Genomic DNA, 26,644 nt, shown 5'->3' with positions numbered 1-26,644 from the left:
CGTGTATCTATTTTAAATATATAAATAGATACATACTTATATACGTCATTACGTGATTAAGTGATTTTAAATTAAAGATGGAGTAACACTTATTCACGTGATAATATATATATATATACATTTAAAATAGATACACATAATATTATTAAAAAAATAAAGCCGTTGATATATTATTATATAATGGGATGATGACCTTCCACACTTGTCAAAATGCATTAAACAAATAAAATTCTTAAAGAAAAAAGATGACCATAAGTATGAAAATAAGTAAGGCCTTTCTTTGCTTAGATTTAAAAGCATCAATTAGCATCCCAAAGATTTCTCAAAAAAGAAACAAAAATTTCATCAACAAATCACATGCAACATCACTCAACTGGAAATGACCAATTGTTAATTATTGGTAATTTATGGGACAATAACGAATTTCTGATTTGGGTAAACAAGACTTTGCTTAAAAATTCCAAATGATAGTTTTTCACTAAAGGCATTGTTCAGTCTTATCAAGCCACTGCCAAACATCTAAATACAGTAAACTAAATGGACTTGGTTTAAACGTATTAAAGGCTCCATGCTTAAAATGAATTATTATTAATGTCAAAGGATTATTTCCCATTCAAATTTTTATGCCAAGATAAATGCACATTTATGAGGTTTAAAATACCTAAACACTATTTATAGACAAATTTCTATTAAAATTTTCTGTTAGGGATCAAACGTAAAATCATCATTTTATCAATAATATTAAAAATATATAATTTTCTCATTTTCTCTTTCCGGATTTTGAAAACTAGTATTTCACCCCCAACCTCAATTTTGAAAAGTAACTTTTTTTCCCTCAAATCTCTAGGTTTGTTGCAAACTTCGATGATAGTGATTGGGGTAGCCAATCGGTTTCAACGTCTACTGACCTTCTCTGCGTCTCTCTTTATTGCCGCCAATGAAGCCTAAAGACGAAGATGCTTCTTTGAATCGACTTTAGATAGTGAGAATTTGTGGTTGGAGAATGGGCCTTCGTTGATGGTCGTTCAAATCAGAAGTTGAATCGATGAAAAACATGACTGATTCTCATCGTCCAGAGCTGATTTGACGAAGTCTCTTCATCTTTGAGCTTTTTCTGACATTATCGATGATAGCAGAGGGAGACATACAAAAAGTCGGTTGATGTTGAAATAGATTGGCCGTTGTTGGAGTTTGCAGCAAGCCCTAAGAATTTGGAAAGAAAAAAAAATTACTTTTCAAAATTTAAGGGGAAGAGGAAATAAGATAAAATTATATATTTTTTTAATATTATTGATAAAATAACTATTTTATTTTTAGCCATAATTAAAAATTTTAACAATAGTTTGCCTATGGGTGGGTGTTTGAGTTTTTAAAACTTAAGTGGAAAATAGTCATTTGACTTATTAACAATAAAACTATGCTTATCTATTTTAAATATATAAATGTATACACACTTGATGTATGTCACCATATGATTGAATAATTTTGAATTAAAAATAAATAATATTCAATTATACGATGACACACATAAATGTATATATATTTGTATATTTAAAATGGATACGCATAGAATTTCTCTATTATTATTATTGATTTAAAAGGCATACAAACTTTGGCATTGGACGCAAGCCGTTAACCATCCTTACTAATTTTAGATTCTTTGATTGTTAAGATAAGAATTATCTTAATTATTTTTGTTAATTAGTCACTATTAAATCTCTTATATTTCTGCCTTTCTTTAACAAAAAGGCACCAGAAAAGGTAGTAAAGTAGCAAAAGTTATGGTTCACGGTTTGAAGGTATCACTTACAAAATAGACAAAGGAGTTGCTACAAGATTTATTATTCAAAAAATTAACTTAAAAATGACTCTTAATTATTAGAATTCATAGAGATTAAGGGGAAAAGTCCATTTTAAGCCAAAATTCTTTTGCTGCAAGTTGGAAGATGAGTCCAGACTAGAGACGGTAGTGGCAAAGGAATGCAGACTAACTGCAATCTGCTCATATGGAGTCCATATAATCCGAACAATAAAATAAAATTACGCTTATTTATTTTAAATACGTAACTTAAAGATAAAATAATATTAAATCATATAATAATATATATAAATATTTATTAATTTGTATACTTAAAATAAATAAATATAATATTACTTTAAAAATATATATATCTAATTTTAAGTACCCAACATATGATTAGGTTGAATACGCAAATAATATATCATCATATTATTAGATTCAATTATATGATAACACATCAATTAGATACTCGAAACTGGGTATATATGACATTACTTTTATAAGGTAATACTTAATTACATAATGACATATTATTTGAATACTCAATTAGGTGTTCAAAACTGAGTCCACATAATATTGCTAAGATGATAGTAGAAATAATTCTTAGTTGATAACACTAATTCTTCTCTGAGAAAGAGAAATACACATAATCCAACATTTTTCTTAGCAATATAAACATAGTAATATACCTTTAGAAAGACATTAACTAATTTTTTGAAATGAGTGAATTCAATAATTTCAGTCAGTTGCTTGGCAAGACAGCCACAAGTAACGACATTTTGCCCATTGTGAGAAATGTCGGCTGTCTAAAAAGGCCTAAGTCAGCTGCACTCCGTAACATAAACATCTGGTATGATATGATCGTAAATTTTCTAACAGTTTCCTTTTTTCTTCCTATCTACCTTCTTTCGAGTGTATATTTTCAATTTCCCACTGGGGAACGTGTATGTGACAAATCTCAAAACAACCCATGTCAAGTTTCGCCATGGTTGCACGAAAATCATTCATCTCCAACTGTTGTACATCACAAAAAGAGGTGGGTTCATTCATCTCCGACTGTTGTATATCACAAAAAGAGGTGGGTCTAAACATTCTATTAGAAGCACATAAGACGCTGCAAAATGAAAAGAAAGTGGATCAGCAACAAATGACTTAAAAATAGGTTCAGCTCAACTCAATCAGTAAACCCAAAAATCTTCTTAGACCTCTGCCGATAGTGGCCGCAATATACTGAACAATTGGATACTTGGGAGGGAAATATTGAAAGAAGACGAGCATTTACATGAGAATCAGTAAAGGTTATGGCTAGAAGAAGCTTACTTGGAAGCAGAATCATTGAAATCCCAAATCCAATTTATAAATATTACAGCATGGTGAATGCCATAAGAAATAAACTCCTTTCATCACATCTAAGAACAAAATTCTCCACACAATAATATGCTCAATATCTAATCCCCTTTGCTATGTCATATTTCTAAATTACAAAAAATGGTACTATGCTGCAATAAGAAGCAAGAAGTAGCCGAACGTCTTACAAGTTCACTGACTTCTACACTAAATGAAAAGATGCTGTAACATCGTATAGTAGTAGCTAGCAGGCACAAGGTGGCTACACCTCTATCCTATGAGAATGATAACTAATTGCTGACCCTGAATGCACAACAATTTTTCCCTATTCCCAGCCCCCTCAAGAAAAAAAGATAAGAGAGCACAACAATCTCTTTGGATAAGACAAGAATCAAATTCGTAAGAAACAGAGAATATAGAGCATGCCAATTGGTAGTGGTGCTTACATTAAATAATCATATACAAAGTGCACCCATGTCAGGTGGTCCTCCATCAGATCCAATGGATGATGTGGATTTTGAAGGTCCTCCGCTCTTGCCTTGCTTCCTTTCCTTTCGACTCTTTCTAAAGTCAGTGGTTTGGTTACTGATGCAAAAATATATATATATATATTAGTATACACAGATTTTGGAACCTTTTGTTGAAACTGTTTTCTTGAAATCTTTGTTTTCTGTAACATAATAGCAAATGCAGCCAAGAAAAATTTCTAGTAACAACTAGTGACTAATAATGCATTCAAGCATAAAACTGCACTTGAAGACTGACATGATATTGACAGAACTGCATTAAAAAGTTCCTCGTGCTGTCTTTCATACTCTCCAATGTGTCAAGCAAGCAGTACAGCAAGAAGTACCCCAGGGACATCATGTTACTGGAGTGCTAAAATTATGACATGTAAAATTAAAAAGTCAACACACCCATGAAAGAGTAGAGGTCAAGAAGTTTACACAACAAACTTAGTAGATCTTCCTGTAGCTGATCCACAACAAGCCTTGTATTTCTTCTTTGATCCACAGGGGCAGACCTTGTTCCTAGGGATCTTCTAAAATCAGGAAAAAAAAAGTAAAAAAGGAGGAAAACAACAGAAGAAATCATCAAATTTCCTAACCAACTCCATTCAAGAAAAATAAATTCTAGTGTTTAGCAAAACAGAAAACCTTGTCATCAGGTTGGGATCTGACATCCTCATGGGCTCGTTTAAGACTATTACTAGACAGATCCTGTTCACAGGTCTTCTTTACAGGTTCTACTTCAAGTTGCTTACTGTTTCCATTTTCATTGTCACCTGGACATTCTTAAAAATTTCAATACTGATATAGCAAAAGTAATCTCTTCAATATCACTAATGCAAAGAGCAAGGTGTTGCAAAAATCTACCAAACAATACAAGAATTACTTAACTATTGCACTAACATGACCAAAAATGTGAGTGACCTATGTATCATCCTATATCTAAAATAGAAAAAATAACAATAATTAAAGCTGTGTGTTCTTAGAAAGCAGATTTCCGCCCTCGTCAGCACAATCAAATCTTTATAGACAAGTCAGATTTAAAAGTACAATTATCCAGGACAAGTGACTTGATGAACCAATGTCTTGCAGAGGAGACATGTCTTGATCTACGACACACATAAAGGGTAACAGAGGTAGCAACACCAGACACAGTGAAAAAGGCAAAAAAACAAAACCAAGAACAAATACCAAACCATTGATGCAACGCCACTATTTTGCGAATTTGACTACATCTCAGCTTCAATTAATTGATGGAATACCATGAACTATCAGCTGCAGATAACAAGGTTCACCTGGAGCACTCAGAAGAATCACTCAAGTAAATAAAGAAAATCCTCTTCCAACTTACTAGCATCAATTCCAACCCTCAAACAAGATTATATCATAACCACTGTATGAACACACTACAGAATCCACCCTATTGCTATTTCAAGAAAATTGATATTTTACTAGCATTATATTGTGAGAATAATTAAACTTCTATATGAGGATTTTGGGAGTAATATCATTCGGAAGACACTTTTTCCAAACTTGAATGAAATTGTACATGAGGACGCAGGACAAGTGTCAAATAGCCCATGATCTTGTTCACAAAGATGAAGGGTGTTGATATCTTTCAACAAAACACAAAAATAAACAAAAATTCAATGCAATAATCGCAAAACAATTCTTAAAAGAAAGACTCAAATCTGAATTTTATTGATGAATTGAATTGAATTACAAAAGCAAAGACTCAAGCCCTTTCTATAGGCTTTAATTCTCCTAGTTAAAATATAAAACTGATTCTCCTAAAAATCTTTCCACCCTCATTAGAACCTCTAAATACATTAGGACTCTTTGACAAACTAAAAAACTAACTCTATTAAGAAATTGACTTGCATTAAACTTAAAACACTTTTACTAAATCAATCTCTAATCTTGACAAGAAATAGGATAACTATTTTTAGGAAAACTTAAACTAATCTAAACCTACTTTTAAAAAAAACTAATCCTAACAAAGCATGAATTTATTATTTTTTTCTTCTGATTGATGTCAGCTGTTTGGACCTTGTTGTGCATTCTTTTTGCTTTGGTTCCTTTCCATGCTCTTGTCTTGGCTTCTTTTCATGTTTTGAAGGCTTTAGTCCCCCATCACATGAATTTTAAACCCATTCAGAAATAGGAAAGTTAACACGTTAGGAAATATTTAATTGTGTAAAGGCAATAACTAATTTCACTTCAAAAATACATTTTATTTAATAGAAGATTTGTAAAAAAAATAATTCTATAAGGAGATCGATAAAAGTTTTGCATGTGTCAGAAAAAAAAAGAAAATTAAAAGAGGTGACCAACTGCTTGGTTGCCAATGAGAATCATGTCACTAGACCTACTATGACCACTAATGACCGAATAGTGTTTTTCAATTAGATTTATAAAAATCATTTTGTAGTATTGATGTCATTTCATAGTCACATAGTTAATATAACAGCCAAACACTATCCCTTTTTTCAAAGGATATTGAACTTGTAGGTGTCTTCCAAATAATAATTACCCTGGTTTTTAATCAAACAAAACTTCAGTTAAGCAAACATACAGTGTTCATTACAGTTTTACAGCTGGTATGCTAAACTAAAGGACATATACCATATTGCTCGTAATGTCAAGCCATCAGTATGTTTAGAGAAGGATACAAAAACAATAAAACTGAAAAAACTAAACAAACATCACGCTGCTGTAATCCTCATGAAGGTACCTAGACTATGCAAGATTTATTGACTGGCCATTACCATGAGAAATATCCGCATGACAAGGTAGTAAATTGTTTTCAACAGGGTAGTTGTCCCCTCCTTGTTCTGCAATCAGAAACTCTATTGCAGCATCAGTATCCCCACCTACTTCCAGTAAAGCCTGGAATGAGATCAATGTTTAAAAAAGCACATAAAAAAAATTGAATGCATTAATGCTACAGTCTGGAGGAGAGAGAAATCAATCAAATCATAAAGTATTCAATGCAACTTATCACCTGTTCAACTCTTTCAGCATTTTCACAACCAGTTCCTGCCATAACCACTTTGATAGATCCAGCATTGATAACAGTGGGAACGGTTCCCCCTTCAGATTTGTTGGCTGCAGTTTTTGCTTGATGTGATGCAGCTGAAAGATCAGCATCAACCTTTAACAAACTAAAAGTATTAGGCTATTGGTACAAATTTATATGTTAAAACTTATGAGTAATATAATACAGTTGCAATAAGAAATCACAATAGCCTCAATATATATATATATAAAAAAAAACCTTAATTTTGATTGGCCTAGCTGAGCCATTGCAAGGGTCTTCCTTCAATCGCACACTATTGTAATGTTCTCCATCATGATATGATCTAGAAGGCAAAAACAACAACAAGAACATAGCATGCCAAAATTACAAATCACATCTACCAACCAAAAAAAGAGAAAGAAAGTTGTGAATAAACTGAAAGATAATGCACAAAAATATCAACACTTTCCAAAGAGAGAGAGAATCAGTAATCAAGAAAACAGAAGAAAGTAGACTATTGAAATTATTGAAGCTTAAACAACATACTTGATATGGCCAACAAGTAGTTGAAAAATGTAATTCAAAAAGCATATCCATTATTAGTGTGTGGCTATAGCACAAGAGGAACTTCACATAGAATGTCCCATCTCTCACATAAATTAACAGGTATAAATCATCAGATAAAAATTAAACTACTACAATGGTGGAAGAATGTCAACCTTCAAGTCTGACACACTAGTGTCCCACCAAAAATACTCCATATCAAATCTAAAGTTTAGGGTAACAATAACAAAATTGCAAGGGCCAAAGGGTATACAAATCCTCTTTCATATCAAGAATAAAGCAGTACAAATGAACAACATGAGCATGATAACAAGTATTAGAATACTCACAAATGGACCATACGAGCTCCATCAGAATCAAAATTCCGAATGTACCAACGAGGTGACATGTGCTGTATAAATCATAATCAACACTTAAAAGTCCTTCCTACTTAGAATAAAGAATGAATTCATGCAACACATAGTAGTGCATATACACCAATAAGGGAGTATCATCTGCATCAAGTAAAGAGTGAAGAAGAGTTCCATTTTATAATGATAACCATGCCCATCCAGTACAAATATAGTTGGTTTTGGGTCTTGTAACTAGCTCACAAGGTTTTAAAATATGTCTTACACTAGAGATGTGCTGAGGGGAATAATAATAAGTAGGTGAAGTTTTGCACAAGTGATGTAAGAATGGGTGGGCCACAGTAACCCAGCGCAAGTGCCTACAATCTTCCCTAGTGAAAACTTGACATCCTCGTGAAGGGTGATATGAAAGGAGCGCAAACACACACACCCTTTGCCTCTAACAACAGTTGAAACAACACATGAAAAGACTCATGGTTGACACTACAACCAAGCAAGATCATATAAACTCAACTATGGTTTAGTGGTAAAAAAGCCCATGGTTTAACTAAATGGTCAAGGTTTCTAATCCCCTCAAGGTCACCTTCTTGGGATACCATATCCAATCAGTTTGCTGAGTACCAAGGTAGCCCCAAATTTAGAACTTACACATTTAGGAAAGATCAAGGGATTTCCATGTAAATATAAATGAATTAATTAAACGAAAAAAACTTAACTTTATCCATCACAAATAGTTTTAAAGCCGCATGGAAACTGAAAGGTTCAAAGTAAAGGGGAAAAGATATGCTACAATAATTTGACAGCAACCCATATAGATAATGAAAGACAGAAGGAGATCAAAGAAGAGAAAAAAAGTCTACCCGGTGAATGCATATATTACAATGTGTAACGAGAGAGGCTGCCTGTAATTCCATATGTCCGGCCCATGTGCCATCTTCATCCATGGATTGGCAATACTCATCAAAGGGGACATCATCCTCAATAAAGGGCTCAAATGTTTCACGATTCTCCTGTTGATTGAAGCTCCAATCCAAAATTCATATGTGAGATGATTTTTTAAAATGAGAATAACAGGAATCATCCAACCAGTTGCTTATTGAAAAGCAAACAGATTATTGTAAACATCAATGAAGGGAGCTGTAAGTATCATTGAAGGAAAAGAGAGATTTCATGCAGCAAAATATGAACCACTTTGAAGTGTTTTCTAGCCAAAATTAAAAAAAAAAAAAGAAACATATGTTCAGACAGCAGTTGGGAAGTTCTATATATCTATTAGATGCTTGACTGCAAACCCATATTTTCAAAATAACAGACTGTATCTTAAACTGTGCATACCTATGACTACTAGAGTCGTAGAGATTTTGCACTTCTTTTTCAGAGCATAGGCAGTTCATGTGTGTGTTTACTTGACCAGTAGTTTCTGCACTTGTTTCTAGGAACTCATACATTGATTAGAACACAAAGATTATTGCAGTTCAGAATTAAGCCTCTAAATGGGCACTATATCAAACCAGTTGAATTCCCAGTTTACTAGTCTTCCATTTCATTCCAGTCATTAATTATTGACCATTTTCCCATAATATTCATAATAAAATTGCATTCACCATATATTTGATAAATAAAACCTAAGTTTTTGGCATTAAATGCAATTGTATAACAACCAAAAATTAATTTCAAACAAGCAACACAAACGAAAAAGGTTGCAAGGTTTCTTCTTAAAAATAAGAGCAACTTATATCATTGACATTTTCTTCCTTTGTAGCTAGGAATGGATTCGAGCAGACTTGGCTCGTGCTTGATTGTCAGCTCAACTTAATCAAGGTTGAAATGAGCTACCATGGCTCAAGCCATGGTTTTAAATTTTTTTTTTAATTGTAAAAAATTATTTTTTAATCTTTTTTTTCAAATTTATGTTTTCTAATAAAAGAAAACATGATTTGAAGTTTATATGCTGAAAGTAGGGCTGGATATGAGTTGAGCCAAGCTCAAATAAGGCTTGGCTCATTTTCCTGAGTTGAGCTTGGCGTTGCCAAGTTCGTTGAACACGTGTTTGTGTTCAACTCGCTTCATGATTTTAATGTTTGTGATCGACTCGCACTTAGTTTGGGTTTGGGCTCGCAACTCAGACTTGGCCGTATAACGTCGTTTTAGAGTTTATTTATTAATAAAACCGAGTCATGCTCGGTTTGTAAGCCGTGTGAGCCGAACAAGGCACTTGTTTGGGTTTGGGCTCGAGCTGGTTTTCATTCGTACTCCCAAGCTCATATTCAAGCTCGGGCTCATTATCTCATGTACGTGTTTGGGCTCATTCAAACAAAGCTTATTTCGAGTCTGAACAAGTTCACTTCGAATCCAGCCCTAACTAAGAGAAATGAAAAGATAAAGATTATTTATAATGAGTGGAGTAAGTGATTAATATACCTCCTACCCAATGTGGGACACTAGAATTGGGTTAAGTACTTATTTATAGTGGGTAATGTGGGTAATTGAAAATGTATCTTTCCAATCACACGCTCTACCCATCATCTATAGTTTTATCTTTTCATTTCTCATCACACTTTAACCTTTGTCATGTTTTCTTTTATTAGAAAACATAAATAAGTTTAAATTAAATGAATATAGTTAATTTTGCAAAGTAACGAGCTGAACTTGAGTTGAGTTCGAGCTTGACTCTTCATATCAAGTTAAGCTTGGCTCTACAAAACTCGTCAAGCTTGAATCCCTTGAGCCCAACAGAACTCGGGCAAGCCCAAACTCGAGCTCAACTCAAATCCACTCCTATTTGTAGCCACTTACCACTATATATTGTACAACCATTCTGCGATACTTCTCATATTCTTCCTCGTTCCCTTCCAACTGATCTGCAAGAGCCCTGCAAGCCAGCATGATGATAACTTAAAATACATTCAGAGAAATGCATAACATACTTTTTTTCTTTTTTTTTGTTTATCAAATAATTATTATTTTTTTGTTAAATTGTATTTCATGCAAATCACTTCCTTAAATGATACTGTGAAAATTTAACCAAAAAAGAAAGTGTATAATGAGTAATATCAGATGATATCTTCCTATAACAGACCTGAAGAAACAATTACCATCAGCTGTGACTTGGATGATTTTTAAGCCCAGTGTGTCAAGCTGAGCACGGAACTGAGAAATATCAGCTTGCTTTCCCTTAGTTTTAATCACCTTCTGAAAAAATAATCAGCATAGCTGGAATTAAACAAAAGAAAATCATCCAAAACACTGAGCTACCCATTTTTGTGTAGGATAAACTGAAACTTATTAAACATTAGTCAAATCAAGAGTAAAGTCTACAGCTCAAAAATAAGCATTCCCCTATTCACAGAAATTTGAACGTCTTCAATTTTTCCCTTGCTCAAAAAACTATTTTTTCACAAATAAATATCATGTTTAGCCTTCCCATCATTTCAAAGCCTCCAAACAATGTACCCTTAACATTGTTGATAGTAAAATGTCTCAAATCAAAAAGTGAATCTCATCTTACATTTCATCGCCTAAAAACATCAATCAACAATCATAACATTCCAACATCTTTGAAAACAGCGGCTGAGTACATTTAAAATCACCTACCCTCCTCGATAACACCAAAACTGTTTGCTCAATCGTTCATGTCACTAATATGTATTTTAAAGAAAATTCTTAAAAGCTACATTACTTAACTATCCTCTAATTGCATATTGAACAAGTAACAAGGTCAAAGCACGTAGGACATTAGAAGCACAAATCATCCTCACACGCATAAGCATTATAGAAGACTCAATATATAAACAGAAGCAAACAACATTTAAAGCACATATGTTTCGCCCAGTCTTTCGTTCCAAACCAAATCAGACATATTGTGCAGCTATGTAACCACCAGGAACGAGATTACACACAATTTAGTTATGATTCATAAATTAAAATATCTAGCATATAGTAAACGGTATAGAGATAATAAATTTGCAGAATAATTCAAAGAACACGAAATATACAATGAAGGGTAAAGATGAGGGCAGAATAGACACGAAATTACTTGGGTCGGTTTCTTGAGTTTGGACTTCTGTTGTTTGGGTTTTACCATCGTCTGAAATATGACGTGTGCTGGATATGGATAGAGAAAGCAAGAAAACAACGAACCAGAATAAATGCAACAACTCGGACTCGACTCTCTCCTGTAAAGAGTGTAGACAATAATAAGGTTCACCGTCTCAACATCTTTTTAATTTTTCTTTCCATTTACAGATATCCCTTTCCCATTGTCAGTCCACTTCTCACCTCGAGTCCAGAGTCTGGCCTATGTGGTTCCTATGATGGCCTTAGGGCTTTGGCCCAGACAGGTAAGCTATTTGCAGGAAGGCCGAAACACTATTCCAAAGTTAAGTTTATTTCCAAATATCCACTTAAAATTTTCTGAAAAATGATAATTAATAATTTACCCTTAAAATTAAGTTTTAAAAAATTATATTTTTTTATTAAGTTTCAAAATTTGCCTTCCATTAATCGAGCCATCTTCTTTCTCCACTATCGACAATAGATGATAATACCTTACTAAAGTAATCCAATAACAAAGACAACCAGAACAACGTAGGTTTTGTTTAGATGATAAATATTTCATCATCTAAAAGACGAATTGTCTAATTCATCTTTGTTTAAACGATAATGAATCAAACAATTCATCTTATAACAACATTTTTTTGGATATGAGTTAGAATTGTTACTGACTATTGTAAAACTACTGGAGTTTGACATTAGAGATTCTACATCTTGTTTGCAATGACTCAGGGCTAATCCTCCATTTGTACAGGTTTTACTTGGCAGTCTTCATGTGATATATGCTGTGTTTTTCTCTTGATGCTAAATCAGCTTTGGCTTGCCTACAGAGTAGGGTTGGAAAGCATGGATATCTAAGTGAATATACTGGAGAGCTGATTTCATATCGAGAAGCAGACAAGTGTGGAAAGCTATATGATAGCAAAAATTCATCATTTCTTTTCAATCTCAGTGATCAGGCATGTAGATGGCACTACAGATTGTGTCCCAACATTTTTCCATCAGCGCCAAGTATGACTGCTAAATATGAGTATCTAAATCCATGTCTGTGCAGAGTTTGTTCTTGATGCTTATCGGAAGGGTGACAAATTGAAGTTCGCAAATCATTCTCCAGAACCAAACTGCTGTGCAAAGGTAACCCTTTGACTACCTTTGCACTCAGGTTCTGCCATCTTATGGTGTGCCTTAAACCTTTATCAAAATCAGTTCATTTCGAGCCTGAGGAATTCATCTAGATTCTAGACATCACTGGAGATGCTCCAGTGATGTCTAGAATCTGAGGAATTCATCCAGCCTAGCATCACATTTCGAGCAGCATGCAAATTTGAAGTTCATTTGTTAACCATTTTGTGGCAGGTCATTTAGTTGCAGGGGATCATCTTGCGGGCATTTTTGCCAAGAGCTAATTTGTGACATCCTTAAACGAGTCCCAAATTAACAAAACATAGGAGAGATGTTAGATATATATGTGTATCTCATATTATTCATGAATGCTAAAATGTGACTGATTAAATAATTTGTGAGCTTTTTAAACTATTCAAACACATTTTGGATTGCAAAGTTCAAACCCAAAACCATGTTGAGTTGTGTATCCAAAGTAAACAATATCTTGATGGTGGATTGAGTTGTTAGACCAGAGATATTACAAATGATATTAGAGTCACTACATGTGACTTTTTAAGTGATAATAAGACAAATTTCAATGAAGACATTAAATCCCATAAGAGAATGATTGTGACACCTTTAATCGAATTGCACATCGACAAAACACGAGAGACACCCTTAGACAAATCCCATATCACATATTGGGCATATGTGTGTCAAAGTATTAGACTAGAGATGCTATCAAATTAGTTCTGTAGAGAAACTTTTCAATGTTTATTGATAGGGACCAGACAGAGCTCTTGGGTTCAAAAAGTAGGCCGCTGCTCCCACAAGTCGAAGTTAAGCATGTATAATAAAGTCGAAGTTTAGAATCTAAAAGTGCTTTTAACGGGTAGAAGCATTATGCTCATTTATCTCGGGGAAAAGGGTGCTCTCCATCATTTTGTTGCTGGAGATGCAATAGTCATCTGCATATTCCTTTTCTGTAAAATAAGGTAATTTCTTTTTATAATGGGTTGCTGCAAAAGTGTCCTTTAACGCCTTACCAAACATACCTGGATTACTTACTTTCTGGGCACGCTTGTGTTTCAGGGTAAATTTCATTAACAAGTTTTAACCAGGTTTACTCTGGACTGGTCCCGTACGCAAGTGTTTCAGAATGGTATATTCTTCCGCTTTCAGGCGGCTAAAGTTGATTTTAAAACTTAAAATCTTTAATTTTGAAGGTCAATTTTAGGTTTAGTAAAATTTGACACTACTTATTAATTTAATAAGATATAATATAAAAAAATAAAGTTACGGTTCACCTTTAAAATATCGGATTGAATTAGGGTTGACGTAATATTAATCCGGACCTAAATTAATATAAAAATTTTAAACAAAATATTACATAACATTGTAACAGTTAAAAAAAAATCAATATCCTTTATTTTTTTTATTTAACAAAAAATGTTTTAATCTACAAAATTCATATTCTCTAATTCAAATTAATAAATAAATTTATACTGCATCACCAAACAAAAAATCTATATTACCTAAAAACATTCATTTTAATTTAGTGACTCTTGTTGGGAGACTTGTAAAAAACTATTCGTATTTTTTTGTATTATAAGTATTACTGATTTGAAATTATTATATTTAGTGTGTAATACTCATACACTTGTTAATGGTTTTAATATTTATGACACTCATATTCATCATATGAATTAAAAATTAAATTTTTTTAAATATTTGACAAGTAGTTGTTAATCTTATTGGTTATCAATTGCATTATTTTGAAATTGAAATTACAGATTTATTTGGGTTCTTGCTTATAATACTTTTTTTGTTTATCTTGACAATTGATTATATAAAAAGACAATAAACAAGCTATTATGTAGCGTTTGGTTTGCGTAATTTTTTAATTATAAAAAATGAAAAATTATCTCAGAAAAAGATAATTTAGAAAATTACTAAGTATAAATTATTATTATGTTTAATAAAAAATTTATATATATAAATAATTATTGTGTTTGGTTAAATCTAATAAAAAAATTCTAATAATAATTTTAATTAAATATTTTTTAGTGTAATTATTTTATAATATTTTTTTATGTTATTTGTTATATTAATTGAAAATAAAGGTAATGTTGCTATAAAAAATTAATTGGTAAATATATAATAGTAATAAAGTTAAAATTATCTTGATAATATATTAATACTTAAAATAGAATTAGTAATCAGAGTATATTTTATATTTATTTACTCATTACTGTTTGTAATAAAAAATTACCGAAATTTTTTATTACTGACAAATAAAATAACGTAATATTAGTAATAAAAGATAAATTACCAAAATAATTTTTCAATATAGTGAACCAAACACCTTTTCAGTATTATCAATTTTGTGTAATAAATTTTGTTATTATCTGAAATTTGACAAAATATGTTGTTTCATAACAAATTATATTGTTACGTATGTTTTGACACGACTTTATTTGTCACATAGTTTAGATTAATTCGGATTGGATCATATCAACTCAAAAATATTTCGATTTGATTACGGTTAAGAAATTTTGATACGATTTTATTTTGACTTAGAGTAGGGTTGAAAGTGTTCGATCCAAAATTTGAATTGATACGATACAAACAGATCTAATAACACAAACTGTCAAGTCTAGCTAATTTTACCACAGATTTACATTATAGGAGGAGATGCATGTCATATATTTTATTAATACGTATGAGAATATGATATACTAGATGAATAAATGATAATCAAATTATATAATATATTTATTATACTATATTAATTCAATATATTTTATAATATATATTATTTTTAATTTATAATATATATATATATATATGAGTAGTGTCCCCACTCCCGACAATGCGTACCCGCAGCAGAGAGAACCGACCCTACCATGTGAGCGTCATTGATAAGAAAAACTTACCGAGTTTTGACCAAATCAAGGCCTTTACACATAGGCGAGTACAGTCATTACAGAAAATAAGGATAGTTTGATCTGCAGGGGAAAAGGATCCGTCCAAAAGTTTTAATCTCGTATTTCAAAGATTAAAAAATGCATTTATTTATTTTAGACAATTTTGCCAAGGCAAACTTTGATTAGAAGAAAACATTCCTCCTAGGTTCTCATACGAAACGACGTCGTCATAACTTAATTAGCCAAAGCAAAAGTAAAGTGGCTATTTGATTTGAGAGAAAAATTAAAGTGGTGTTAAAACTTAAATTTTAAACTTTCAAGTAAAAAAAAAAAAGAAGGAAATTTTAAGTATAAAAGAGTATAAATTTAAGTCTTATCTAATAATATATTAAAATTAAAATTTTGAATTATCTAATTTAATAATTATATAATTAGTTTTTAAATTCAAAATTTATTTTATTTGAATGAGATTTCTTGTTATTTAAAAAAAAATTACAATAGTATTTAATTAAACAAGAATAAAAATTATCTTGTTAACTACGTTATTATTTTATTTGAATTTTTAGGTAATAAAAATGTTATTACTAAACAATTTTTTATGATTTTATTTTTATTTATTAATTTTTAAAATAGTAATATAATAATAATTTAAAATAATTATATCTAAAAATATTTAAATAAATAATATTTTAATATTTAATTAATATAATATTAATAATTTATTGTCAAAAATGGTTGAAAGCAATTTATTTTTGCATTTACTGATGTTAAAGCCAGCCCGCGTTTGCTACCCAAAATGCCCAATCCATGTCACTTCTATGGACACTCGGTAAAACTTTTCTTTTGCTTTAGATTTTAGGCTTGCAGCTGTTACTACTTTGATCCTCTCTATTCTCTCTCTACTGGATTTTTCTGGTGCTCTGTATAAGCACGCAGTAGCCATGTTGGCGTGTTTCATGGACTCTCGTAGCTTATGCAGAGCCTATGCATCTTCGTACTTCTTACTGACACTTCTTTTACTGTTTATTTTTCACTCTATTGCCTGTTCTAACGGCAATTGCCAGGTTCTAAATTCTGATCTGTCTGTGATTCTTCTTTCTTTCATGACCCAATTCTGAATTTTATGATCTTTACATCAACAGGTTCTTGATTCATGTGCTACCCCTACTGACTGTGGACCTGGTCTTTACTGTGGTAATTGCCCTGCTTTGGGAAAGACTCAACCCATTTGCACCAGAGGCCAAGCTACCATACCGACCGCTATTGTAAGCTTCTTCCTTCTACTGAAGATTTGTATACATTTGGCGGTGGGTTTGTTTTCTTTTTTGTTTTTGGTGTCAAGTTGGAGATCTTCGCATTGAGATGTCTTGTGAAAATTGTTTGACGAGCAGATTGGTGGGTTGCCTTTCAACAAGTATACATGGTTGGTGACTCATAATTCATTTAGTATCGTTGATGCGCCGGCTTTGCCTGGTGTTCAAAGACTCACGTTTTACAATCAAGAAGATACTGTTACAAATCAGTTGATGGTATGCCATTACGTTTTTCTTCGATCCCCGTGTTCATTCCTTGATTCGCAAGAAAGATTTGTCAAGCAAAATGTCAATTCTGTACTCTAAAAGGCATTGCATTCCTTTCTGTAGGATTACCATAATTATTGTCTAAAATCTGATTCTGATTTTTTTTTTTGTGGGTATCGATTAGAATGGAGTGAGGGGATTGATGCTGGATATGTATGATTTCAATAATGATATCTGGCTCTGCCATTCATTTCGTGGGCAATGTTTCAACTTCACCGCGTTTGTAATATTCCTCCCTATTTTCTTCAATTAGCAATGAAAATTTGTTTTTGTTGTATTGTTTTTGAATTAGTTTGCAATATGTGCTTTGAATTGTTCTCAGCAACCTGCAATTAACACTTTAAAAGAAGTGGAATCATTCTTGAGTCAGAATCCGACTGAGATTGTGACTATTATAATAGAGGACTACGTGCATACTCCAAAAGGGTTAACTAATTTGTTTACTAGTGCTGGTTTGGACAAGTATTGGTTTCCTGTGTCCAAGATGCCCAAAAAAGGTGAAGACTGGCCAACTGTAACAGAAATGGTGCAGTCTAACTACCGGCTTCTTGTTTTTACTTCTATTGCTTCAAAGGAATCAGAAGAAGGGGTAGCTTATCAGTGGAGATACATGATGGAAAATGAAGGTAATTATTTGGATAACTGTTATGCTTATATGAATTTGTATCACATGCATGTCATCCTTTAATGGCCTAATGATGTATTGCATTCAGCTGGAGATCCTGGGGTGAAACAAGGCTCTTGTCCAAATAGAAAAGAATCACAGCCACTAAATTCAAAAAAGGCGTCCCTTTTTCTTCAGAATTATTTCCCTACATATCCAGTTGAGAATGATGCTTGCAAAGAGCATTCAACTCCGCTAGCTGAGATGGTTGGTACTTGTTATAAAGCGGCCAGGAACGTGATGCCCAACTTTTTGGCTGTCAATTTTTACATGGTACTGAATTTTGGCTTACCTTTGATAAATTTGCAAAGATATCCTACTGACTGAGCTTTCTAACTGATGAAAAAAAATATTGCAGAGGAGTGATGGAGGTGGTGTCTTTGATGTTTTGGATAGAATGAATGGCCAGACATTGTGTGGGTGCAATACTGTCCAAGCCTGCCAGGTTTTTCCAGATAATAGTCTTATTATTTGCTGCTTCAATTCCACACTAGTTCAGTTAACTCAGTAATTGTTATAAGAAGGAAAAAAGAAACTGTAATTGGCAACTTCTTTCGTTCCAAGTCCACATACTAGTTCCTGTTCCTTCTTTCTCACTCTTTCAAATCCATACTGTGACTTTTATGCAGACAGGAAATTACAATTTCTCAGTCTGATCTAAGAAGTTAAAAACAAAATAGCTAAAAGAAAGTGGCTCATAAATTAGTAGATATTTCCAACAATTTATTGTCAAAATGTTCATAATTTTAACTTCAACTTGATCTGGGGTGCTCATCAGAATCTACACTCACCCAAGAGTGAATAGTCAATACCTTATCAACCATAGAATTCTGCTATAATCTTAAGCATTTGGGAGTTTCTTTTGACAGTAGATATGTATGTCTTGTTGATGTTTTTGACAATATGGTGTATTGTCAAATTAAATTATATTTGTAAGTTTTTTAAGTTGCAACTCTTGTAATAATGTACTATCTGCATATAAATTTGTTTGTTAGACAAGACTATATTGATGGAAATTTGCAGGCTGGAGCACCTTTTGGATCTTGCAAGAATGTTGCTGTACCTAGGAGTCCACCAACAAATACTATGGGAAGCTTTACTGGATCTGTTCAGTTCACAAGCTCTGCTTCAACAGTCTATTCTCCGCATTCTTTGCTTTTCAAATTAATCTATATTCCATTGATGATATTTTTATTATTGCTGTGATGAATTTTATACTGTGGGAGAACATTATTGACCTACCATAGGAGCCACTATGATACATGGTAGATTTTAGGATGAGAATTGGTGCAACAAATCACTGCATTTTGCAACGAGGGTCAAGCATTGCCTAATAGAGTTGAGTTATTTTAGAATATTAGATGAAGAATTGAGGCAAAGCAGGAGGAACTGATGTAGATAGTGGTGAAGAGATAGCCAGAGTGTTTCAAAATTTGGTTCAGGTCTACGGCTTTTCTGTATTGAAATGTTTTAGATATTGACATTTCCTTATATATTATCTTCATTGATACCACTAATGCTTATTGTTTTCATTCCAAAGATTGTCATTATGTATTGTGTAGTAGTATGTTTTCTGATAACTCATTTTTAACCTTAGAAGTTATGATGTAGATTAATTCTACTTGTATAAATAAATTATACAAACATATTAAAACAATCTAAAATGATAACATCTGATTTGATGATTTTAAAGTGAAAAAAAAAAGTAAATTTAGAAGTTACTATCTCAGTTTGTATAAATAAATTTGTACAATTTATTTATATGTATAGTTTATTCCTATATCCCTCGAGGGAATGGGTTTGCGTCTAGACAACACAAATCTTGCATAACCTTATAGTATATGGTCAACAATCAAAGTGATCATCTCCAAACCCATCGGGCTTCTTCAACTTAAATGCTTGTACAATCGTACATATTTATTTGTTTTTTATTCTTTATTCAAATATCATTTGTGCTTGTGCACAATCACAAAAGAATACAATTGATGCATCACCATACATAACCAAACATAATGAGAAGTAAAAAGAAAAACAAGACTAACCGAATAACAGCTTATACAATAGGCAACATAGAAGCATGCCCAACATTCAAGAGGAGTCTCTCAGGCTTTATCCGAAGGGCTGGACTAATTGTAAGCAAGGCTATGAAGCAGTCTACTGGAACTCTGGTTCCCCGCACATCGATAGACTCAAGCTTCTGACATTTATTTACAAGAAACAGAAGCCCATTCTCTGTTACATGACGGCAACTCCACAGGACAATATTCTGGGAAAGAGCAATAGACACATAGGCACACTTGTTCAATGTTCATATATTCAACTATATAGACTAAAACTATTTCAGTAGATTGCCATGTAAAAGCATTCAAAATAGTGCTAAAATAGAATTCAAAATACAGTTTGTTTAGATAACTCACTTTTAATTGTGGACAGCTATTTGCAATGGCATAAAGAGATTCATCAGTGATGAATGTACCGCCTATATTCAGGTGTTTCAAGGAACTAGCTCTTGAAATCTGTTGAAAAGGCGATATGGTAAGCTAAGAAAATCCAGATTGGTATATTAACTTGTAAATCAAATACCACAAATACAGTACATACAGACAGCATAACCATTAATGCATTATCCGTTAGTTTCAAAGAAAACTCCACGGCTACCATAGATTTAGTCAATGGCAAAACTAAATTTGACAAAGTACAACACACAGAATCTAATCACATCCCAGTCATTGGCACATACCTACCTATGTCAAAATTCATGTTGTACTCCTCAAGTTATCCATGAAAATTTTTCAGAAAAAAATTTGGTTATGCAAAACAGATAGCTTGCAGGATAGTATTCCTAACTGTGCCATCCAGTTTAACCATTAAAATTTTGTTACCAACACATTTTTGTGTTCTTGAAAGATGATTTCAACAACATACCAGTTGAACAACACCTCTGTCTGTGATCCCTGTCCAACCCCACAGTGATATGGATGTCAGGTTGCTGACGCATTTTGCTAATGATATTCTGTACAGTCCATTGTCAGTTATTTGACAACCCCACCGACTCCTTGAACTGAAATACAATAAGAGAGGATTGTAAACTGAAAATGTAAAGAACCAGCATGATGCATTTTGTTTTGATTCAGGTACATGTACTTGACATCAAACACTTTCACGTTCAGAATGTGGCAGAAAGACACATGGATATTGCCCGTCCATATGCCCTTTTTATCCTAGACATTTTTTATGAATATGAAGTTTTGCTGCCCTGATATTTCTTTTATAACCTGTATATAAAATTCTATGAAGCATAAAAGAGAATGATAGAAAACAGATCACATCTCACTTCTCCATAATGCTCAAAAAATAATTTGAAGAAAATCTAATAGATATTTTAGTGCTTATAGAAGAATTCTCCTTAAATTGACAGCATTAACAGCTAGAACCATGAACTTAACATCCATAATTTACTCTCAAGGGTCAAAAAAAAAAAACCTCATCTGATAGCTCAATATAAGACTTATGCAGACACCTTAAAGCAAATGCATTGTCATTCAAATGACAAAGTTTGGATTATACCACAATTTTGGATCTTCATGGACTGAATCTTATTCTTATTAGCTGCAATTGAGCAATTCAGCTCATTCAAGATAACTTCATCAATTCTCAAACAAGTGGAAAAAGATTAAAGCTGGAATTATATTATGTTATGGAATTTTACAACTAGCCTAATAAAAGACTTTCCATACTCTGTATAATCGTACAAAAGAAAAAAAAAAACCAGGATCAAGAACTTTTAGGTCATCTTCAAACCCTCGATATAACCAAAAAGACAACTTTTATTTATAGTGAACATTCCACCATGAAGTAGTTCATGATCAGTATTCCATGGAAGAAACAAAAGTGTTCCCATTCAAAATTTCATTAATCTTCTCTTGAGTTCTGGCCATAAATACCAGGAGGCCTGACTGTTATCAGGAATTTCAAACATTAATGAAAGAAAACGATTGCAGAGCCAGGAAGTTAAAAAGAGAGAGAGAGTGAACACATTTCAAGTTCTTTGAGGCTGTAAGCATGGCCAACAAGACGTGCGGTGGAATCATCATCCATCTTCCACCCAGCAAAGCTCAAACTTTCTCTTCGTGCCAAAGACTGCTTCACCCCGACTTTCCATTTCTTGCACACACTGCTGGCCCTTGAACAAACAAACAAACAAAAATCATCAACAAAACAACACCAAACCCATATGAAAACAAAACACGAAAATTACTTACTGAGCTAAATCAGTGAAGGAAGTAATCAAAACAAAGATGTGAGCTAACAAATCTATCGGCAACCGATCAATTTCTGCCTCCTCCTCCACGGCCATAGTTATTCAATTTCGTTCTTTCCTTCTGGGTACACAAATTCTTGAAAAGGTATTAAAAAGTCATAATACTTTTCAGCGGTCCCCCAACAAATTATTATAAGAAATGGCAAGAGGATGTGGTCATCGTTCCATCATCATGTCAAGAATCTCCATTTTTAAAGAAAGTAATAATCTTTCCAGTCCTTTGCGTGAGGCGTGCACGTGGACTTCGCCTTTTCTTCCTTAGTTATCAATACGTTTCGTCTTTTTAAATTTTTTAAGGTATTCAACGCTTCAAGTCTGACTGCCGTAACCCAGAAATATTGCGTGTTACGATGGAAGGCCAGTAGATTAGAATATGAGCCGCGATGAAACGTTGACTAAGGCCTGCCCAACGTTGTTCTCAGGGTTAACCACCGCTCGAATCACATTCATACGAAACACCACTTGGTTCCGAAGAAACAATTCAAATTTAGTAAGGTTTTCCCCCTTTTTTTTTTTTTTTTTTTTTAACACACTTAACTCAAAAGTAAGTCTTTCTAGCCAAGCCCTGTTATTTGTTTTTTTTTTTTTAATTAAACTTGTATTTTAGTCATAAAATCACTATAGAAAACTTGTATATAAGTAGGTGGGCTGAGTATCGCCGAATAAAATAGGTATAAGTAAAATAGGTGCAAATTGAAATTAGGTAAATTTATACGGGTAATGAAATCTAAAACATGTAGCCTATCTTGCAAGTACAAGTTGATACATGTATTATCCGCTAATATTAATTAATCACTATTTTTCTTTTGTTTTTATTATTTTAATATATTCATTTTATAATTTTTAATATTTTTTTCAAGTACACAAATATTTTGTGGAAAAACGAAAATTTAGCTTAAATTATAAAAACGTTTTCTATAAATTTGAAGAATTTTAGCATTAAATACAAAATTAATATTTATAACAAAGTATTTAGTGTTCATATTCTTTAAATTTATTTTCATCACAACAATTTCTTTAATTTTAGAGTAGATTTGAGTTCATTTCATGTCAAGAAAAGAAAAAATATATTAATTTTGTATTATGTGGTTATAAGTTTGATATTAAAGAAAAAGAAGAACATGAATAGAAAATAAATCACAAGTGACCCATGGGCATACCTAACCCGCTTGCAAAATTTTATTACTTGTGGGTGCAAGTCCAAAACGGGTACGGGTTTAAAAATTTAAAACTCATACTCGTTTTTAGGTAGGTAACTTTGTCCATTTTGCTTAGTCTAATGTACATGCACTTCATCTCTTATTTCATGACTTTGAACCACTAGTTAGACGAAGAATTCCAGATTGTAGCTTCAAAATGGATTATTTTTCTATAGTAGGCTTTGACATAGGAGCCTTTGCAACTATGTCAGTCTTAGTTGGCTTATTTACTATGTGAGAAGCTGTTGGTGCTTCAGCAGAAACACCCTTTATAGTGATATCAAATTTTATAGGATTTTGTAATCCCTGTTGGTTTTCTCCTTCTATTGATTCAACCACAATGCCTCAAGGAAGAATCATATACCAGGTGGAGTGTTACTCCAAGCAGTGTCAATTTCCAAGGACTATGCTATATTAGAGTCAATCACTCTAATATCTCGATTGAGACAATACAAATTATATCACTTGAAATGTTTTAGATAACCAATGAACTATTCTTTAATCTAATCTCTTCTCAAATATGTTACATATTCTTACTTATGCAGAACATCCCTAAACTCAAAAATCGAGTTAATTAGTGAAATATCATTTAATATAATTTAATCTATTTAATTACAGACAAATTCACAATTTAATTATTTAAGCAACCACAACTTTTATCTCGAAATATAAATCTAAAATATTCAACATTAACATAACATTTTAAGATAAATATGTAAAATGAATGCAATAGACTATTATAATGACAAAGGTAATTATGGTAATAAACTATAATGACAATGAAATACAACTAAGAAAACAAAGAAATGGATGAGAAACACACTTTGTAAGATTTGAAAAGTGAATGTGATAGGTTTGTTGATCAATTCTTAACCAAATAGTTCACGAAAACTATATTGAAATCTTGAAGATGATGAACGATTGACGTAAAAATTGATTTATATATGGGGGTATTATAGTTAGTTTTCAGTTTGTTGGCTATAATGGTTAGTTATTAAATTCTTTTTGTTATTTTTTGCACCCCTCAAAATATGACTATTTTTAATAACCCAAAGAATGGGTTTGTCTTATATTCTAGGCATCTAGTTCACTTTAGAAAATATTTAATGTTCATGTTGGCTATGGGGTATATTTTTAGTGCACTTTTAATTCGATATCGGGTATGCATTTTACGTATCTAGCTACCCCAACTTTGAAATGTTATGATAAAATGCAGACAAATCTAAGTAAATAATTTTATCTTTAAAAAAATTTATCGAGATGGGGAATAAATTAAGTTTCTTATCCAATATAAGCAAAAATTAATATCCACAAACTATTAGAATTATTTAGTTATGCGCTATGTACACATTTATATATAATCACATAATTAAATATTATTTTATCTGTAATTAAAAATCACTATATCACATAACGATATATATAAATATATATCTATTTATATATTTAAAATAAGTACGTATAGTTTTATTGTTTAGTTATTATATATTTAGTTTTCAGTTTTTATATTTATAATTGAAAATGTTCCTAAATGTTTAATGGATTAGTTTTAGCACACAATTATTAGATTTTAGGCCAAAAGACTTATTTCTACCCAAGGTTTGATCTATTCTTAAACTGTCATCGTTAAGTTTTAAAAACTCAAATACTCACTCATCATCTTACTTCTATTATAATTTTTTATTAGAAATAAGAGTAAACATTTCATTTAATCGGTAATATTAAAAAAAAAAATAGTTTGTATCATTTTTCCCCTTAATTTGGAAAACTAATAATTTTTTTTCAGAATTAAATTTTGAAAAGTTACATTTTTCCCTTAATGTTTCAAATTTCTCTAGCAATATTCTGACAAATGATAGCCGCTCTTTTTCTCTCTCTCTTGGTGATGTCTCTCCCTCTCTTATGTTTTCTCTTCCGACAAACGAATATTTTATCTAGACAATGAAGGATCCGTTAAATCTAAACGAAACCTTCATCTAGATGACAATGAATCATTCAGATGAAGGATTCATCTATCAAGAGGGAACGCTAGAGAGGGAGAGATATCGTCAAGAGGGAGGGAGAGCAATTATTGTTTGTTGGATAATCATTGAAGAAATTTGAAACCATAGAGGGGAAATGTAACTTTTCAAAACTTAATCTTGAGAAAAATTATTAGTTTTCCTAACTAAAGAAAAAAATGGTATAAAGTTTTATATTTTTTAGTATTATTAGTTAAACAACGTTTTCACCTTTAATTTTAATAAAGAATTTTAATAAAAGTCAGCTAACGGATGGATATTTGAGTTTTTAAAATTTAATAAATAAGAGTTTGAAAATGAATTAAACCTTGGGTGGGAATAAGCCTTTTCGCCTAGATTTTGTGGGTTTTACTACATATAAGAACTTGATAAAAGGACTTTGATTTAAAAAATGCACAATCTTCACTCTTCACATAACGAAGCTTATATTATTTGATGAAAATAAAATTATATATATTTATTTTAGATATATAAATATATAAATATTTATATGTATTATTATTTGATTGTATAATTTTAAATTAAAAATAAATTAATACCTAATCATATAATTACATATATAAGTGTATATATAATTATATACCTAAAATAGATATATATAATATTGCTCATTTGAGAAATGTTAACAGAATTTAGACATTTTCAATAATAATTTTAAATAATTATAACTATATTTGTTTGACAGCGGTGTCATTTTTTTTTTAAAACAGAAATCCTTTAAATCACGTCCAAATAGGCTCATTAATAAATTGTACACCAAATTTGCCACTACCAGTGTGACATTTTTGTTAGGCTATCATATTAAAGAAATAATCCTTTAATGGAAATATATTTAATAATATACCATATTTGGTCTCTGTATTAAAGAAAGCATTTTTATTTATCTAATATTTCTTTTAATGTTTCATTAAATTTGATATCTGGTATAGGTTTTATGCATTTGGGACTGTTAGAAATATATGGTAACAATTTTAAATTTAGTTTTTTTTTTTTTTTAATTTCTTTTCAAGAAACTTATGAAAATATTTCAAGAAATTAAAAATAAAGAGAAAAAGTTAATTAATTATTATAAAAATAAAATGAAATGAAAAAATTGTCCTCAATCATTGACATGAGCTTTTCTAATTTATGAAAAATACTATGTATATCCATTTTAGGTACATAATTGTATACACTTATATGTGT

The 26,644-nt window shown here is 31.7% G+C and overlaps 3 protein-coding genes across 10 annotated transcripts; 1 reads left to right on the top strand and 2 right to left on the bottom strand.

Moving 5' to 3' along the window:
• Positions 1 to 2,487: 2,487 nt before the first annotated feature.
• On the bottom strand, positions 2,488 to 11,853 carry LOC123199204 (OVARIAN TUMOR DOMAIN-containing deubiquitinating enzyme 7). Of its 7 annotated transcripts, XM_044614105.1 has the most exons (13): positions 11,627 to 11,650; positions 10,686 to 10,782; positions 10,387 to 10,462; positions 8,926 to 9,022; positions 8,451 to 8,613; positions 7,570 to 7,631; positions 6,935 to 7,019; positions 6,662 to 6,811; positions 6,426 to 6,546; positions 4,306 to 4,433; positions 4,096 to 4,190; positions 3,595 to 3,733; positions 2,488 to 2,915 (listed from the first exon to the last, which is right to left on the bottom strand). In XM_044614105.1, the coding sequence occupies exons 4-12, from the start codon at positions 8,982 to 8,984 to the stop codon at positions 3,604 to 3,606; spliced, it is 993 nt and encodes a 330-aa protein (XP_044470040.1). In that variant the 5' UTR covers positions 8,985 to 9,022; positions 10,387 to 10,462; positions 10,686 to 10,782; positions 11,627 to 11,650; the 3' UTR covers positions 2,488 to 2,915; positions 3,595 to 3,603. The 7 variants fall into 7 exon arrangements, with proteins under 7 accessions (XP_044470040.1, XP_044470037.1, XP_044470036.1 ...); XM_044614102.1 differs by lacking the exon at positions 8,926 to 9,022 and having other exon boundaries at positions 4,096 to 4,187; positions 8,451 to 8,600; positions 10,670 to 10,782; positions 11,627 to 11,850; XM_044614101.1 differs by lacking the exon at positions 8,926 to 9,022 and having other exon boundaries at positions 8,451 to 8,600; positions 10,670 to 10,782; positions 11,627 to 11,848.
• A 4,638-nt stretch (positions 11,854 to 16,491) lies between these two features.
• LOC123198647 (PI-PLC X domain-containing protein At5g67130) lies at positions 16,492 to 19,431 on the top strand. Of its 2 annotated transcripts, none has more exons than XM_044613382.1 (8): positions 16,492 to 16,738; positions 16,817 to 16,981; positions 17,066 to 17,203; positions 17,379 to 17,477; positions 17,577 to 17,880; positions 17,968 to 18,191; positions 18,277 to 18,363; positions 18,942 to 19,431. In XM_044613382.1, exons 1-8 carry the CDS (start codon positions 16,616 to 16,618, stop codon positions 19,122 to 19,124), a joined length of 1,323 nt encoding a protein of 440 aa, XP_044469317.1. In that variant the 5' UTR covers positions 16,492 to 16,615; the 3' UTR covers positions 19,125 to 19,431. The 2 variants fall into 2 exon arrangements, with proteins under 2 accessions (XP_044469317.1, XP_044469318.1); XM_044613383.1 differs by having other exon boundaries at positions 16,493 to 16,738; positions 16,817 to 16,939.
• A 383-nt stretch (positions 19,432 to 19,814) lies between these two features.
• LOC123198749 (F-box protein At5g67140) lies at positions 19,815 to 22,659 on the bottom strand. Its single transcript, XM_044613509.1, has 5 exons — positions 22,181 to 22,659; positions 21,955 to 22,101; positions 20,844 to 20,979; positions 20,336 to 20,434; positions 19,815 to 20,184 (listed from the first exon to the last, which is right to left on the bottom strand). The coding sequence occupies exons 1-5, from the start codon at positions 22,273 to 22,275 to the stop codon at positions 19,972 to 19,974; spliced, it is 690 nt and encodes a 229-aa protein (XP_044469444.1). The 5' UTR covers positions 22,276 to 22,659; the 3' UTR covers positions 19,815 to 19,971.
• Positions 22,660 to 26,644: the final 3,985 nt, after the last annotated feature.

The sequence above is a fragment of the Mangifera indica genome, chromosome 16 (assembly GCF_011075055.1).
Source record: "Mangifera indica cultivar Alphonso chromosome 16, CATAS_Mindica_2.1, whole genome shotgun sequence".
NCBI classification, from domain to species: domain Eukaryota; kingdom Viridiplantae; phylum Streptophyta; class Magnoliopsida; order Sapindales; family Anacardiaceae; genus Mangifera; species Mangifera indica.
Note: the sequence above shows the minus strand (reverse complement) of the source record. Positions and strands in the feature narration are given on the sequence as shown.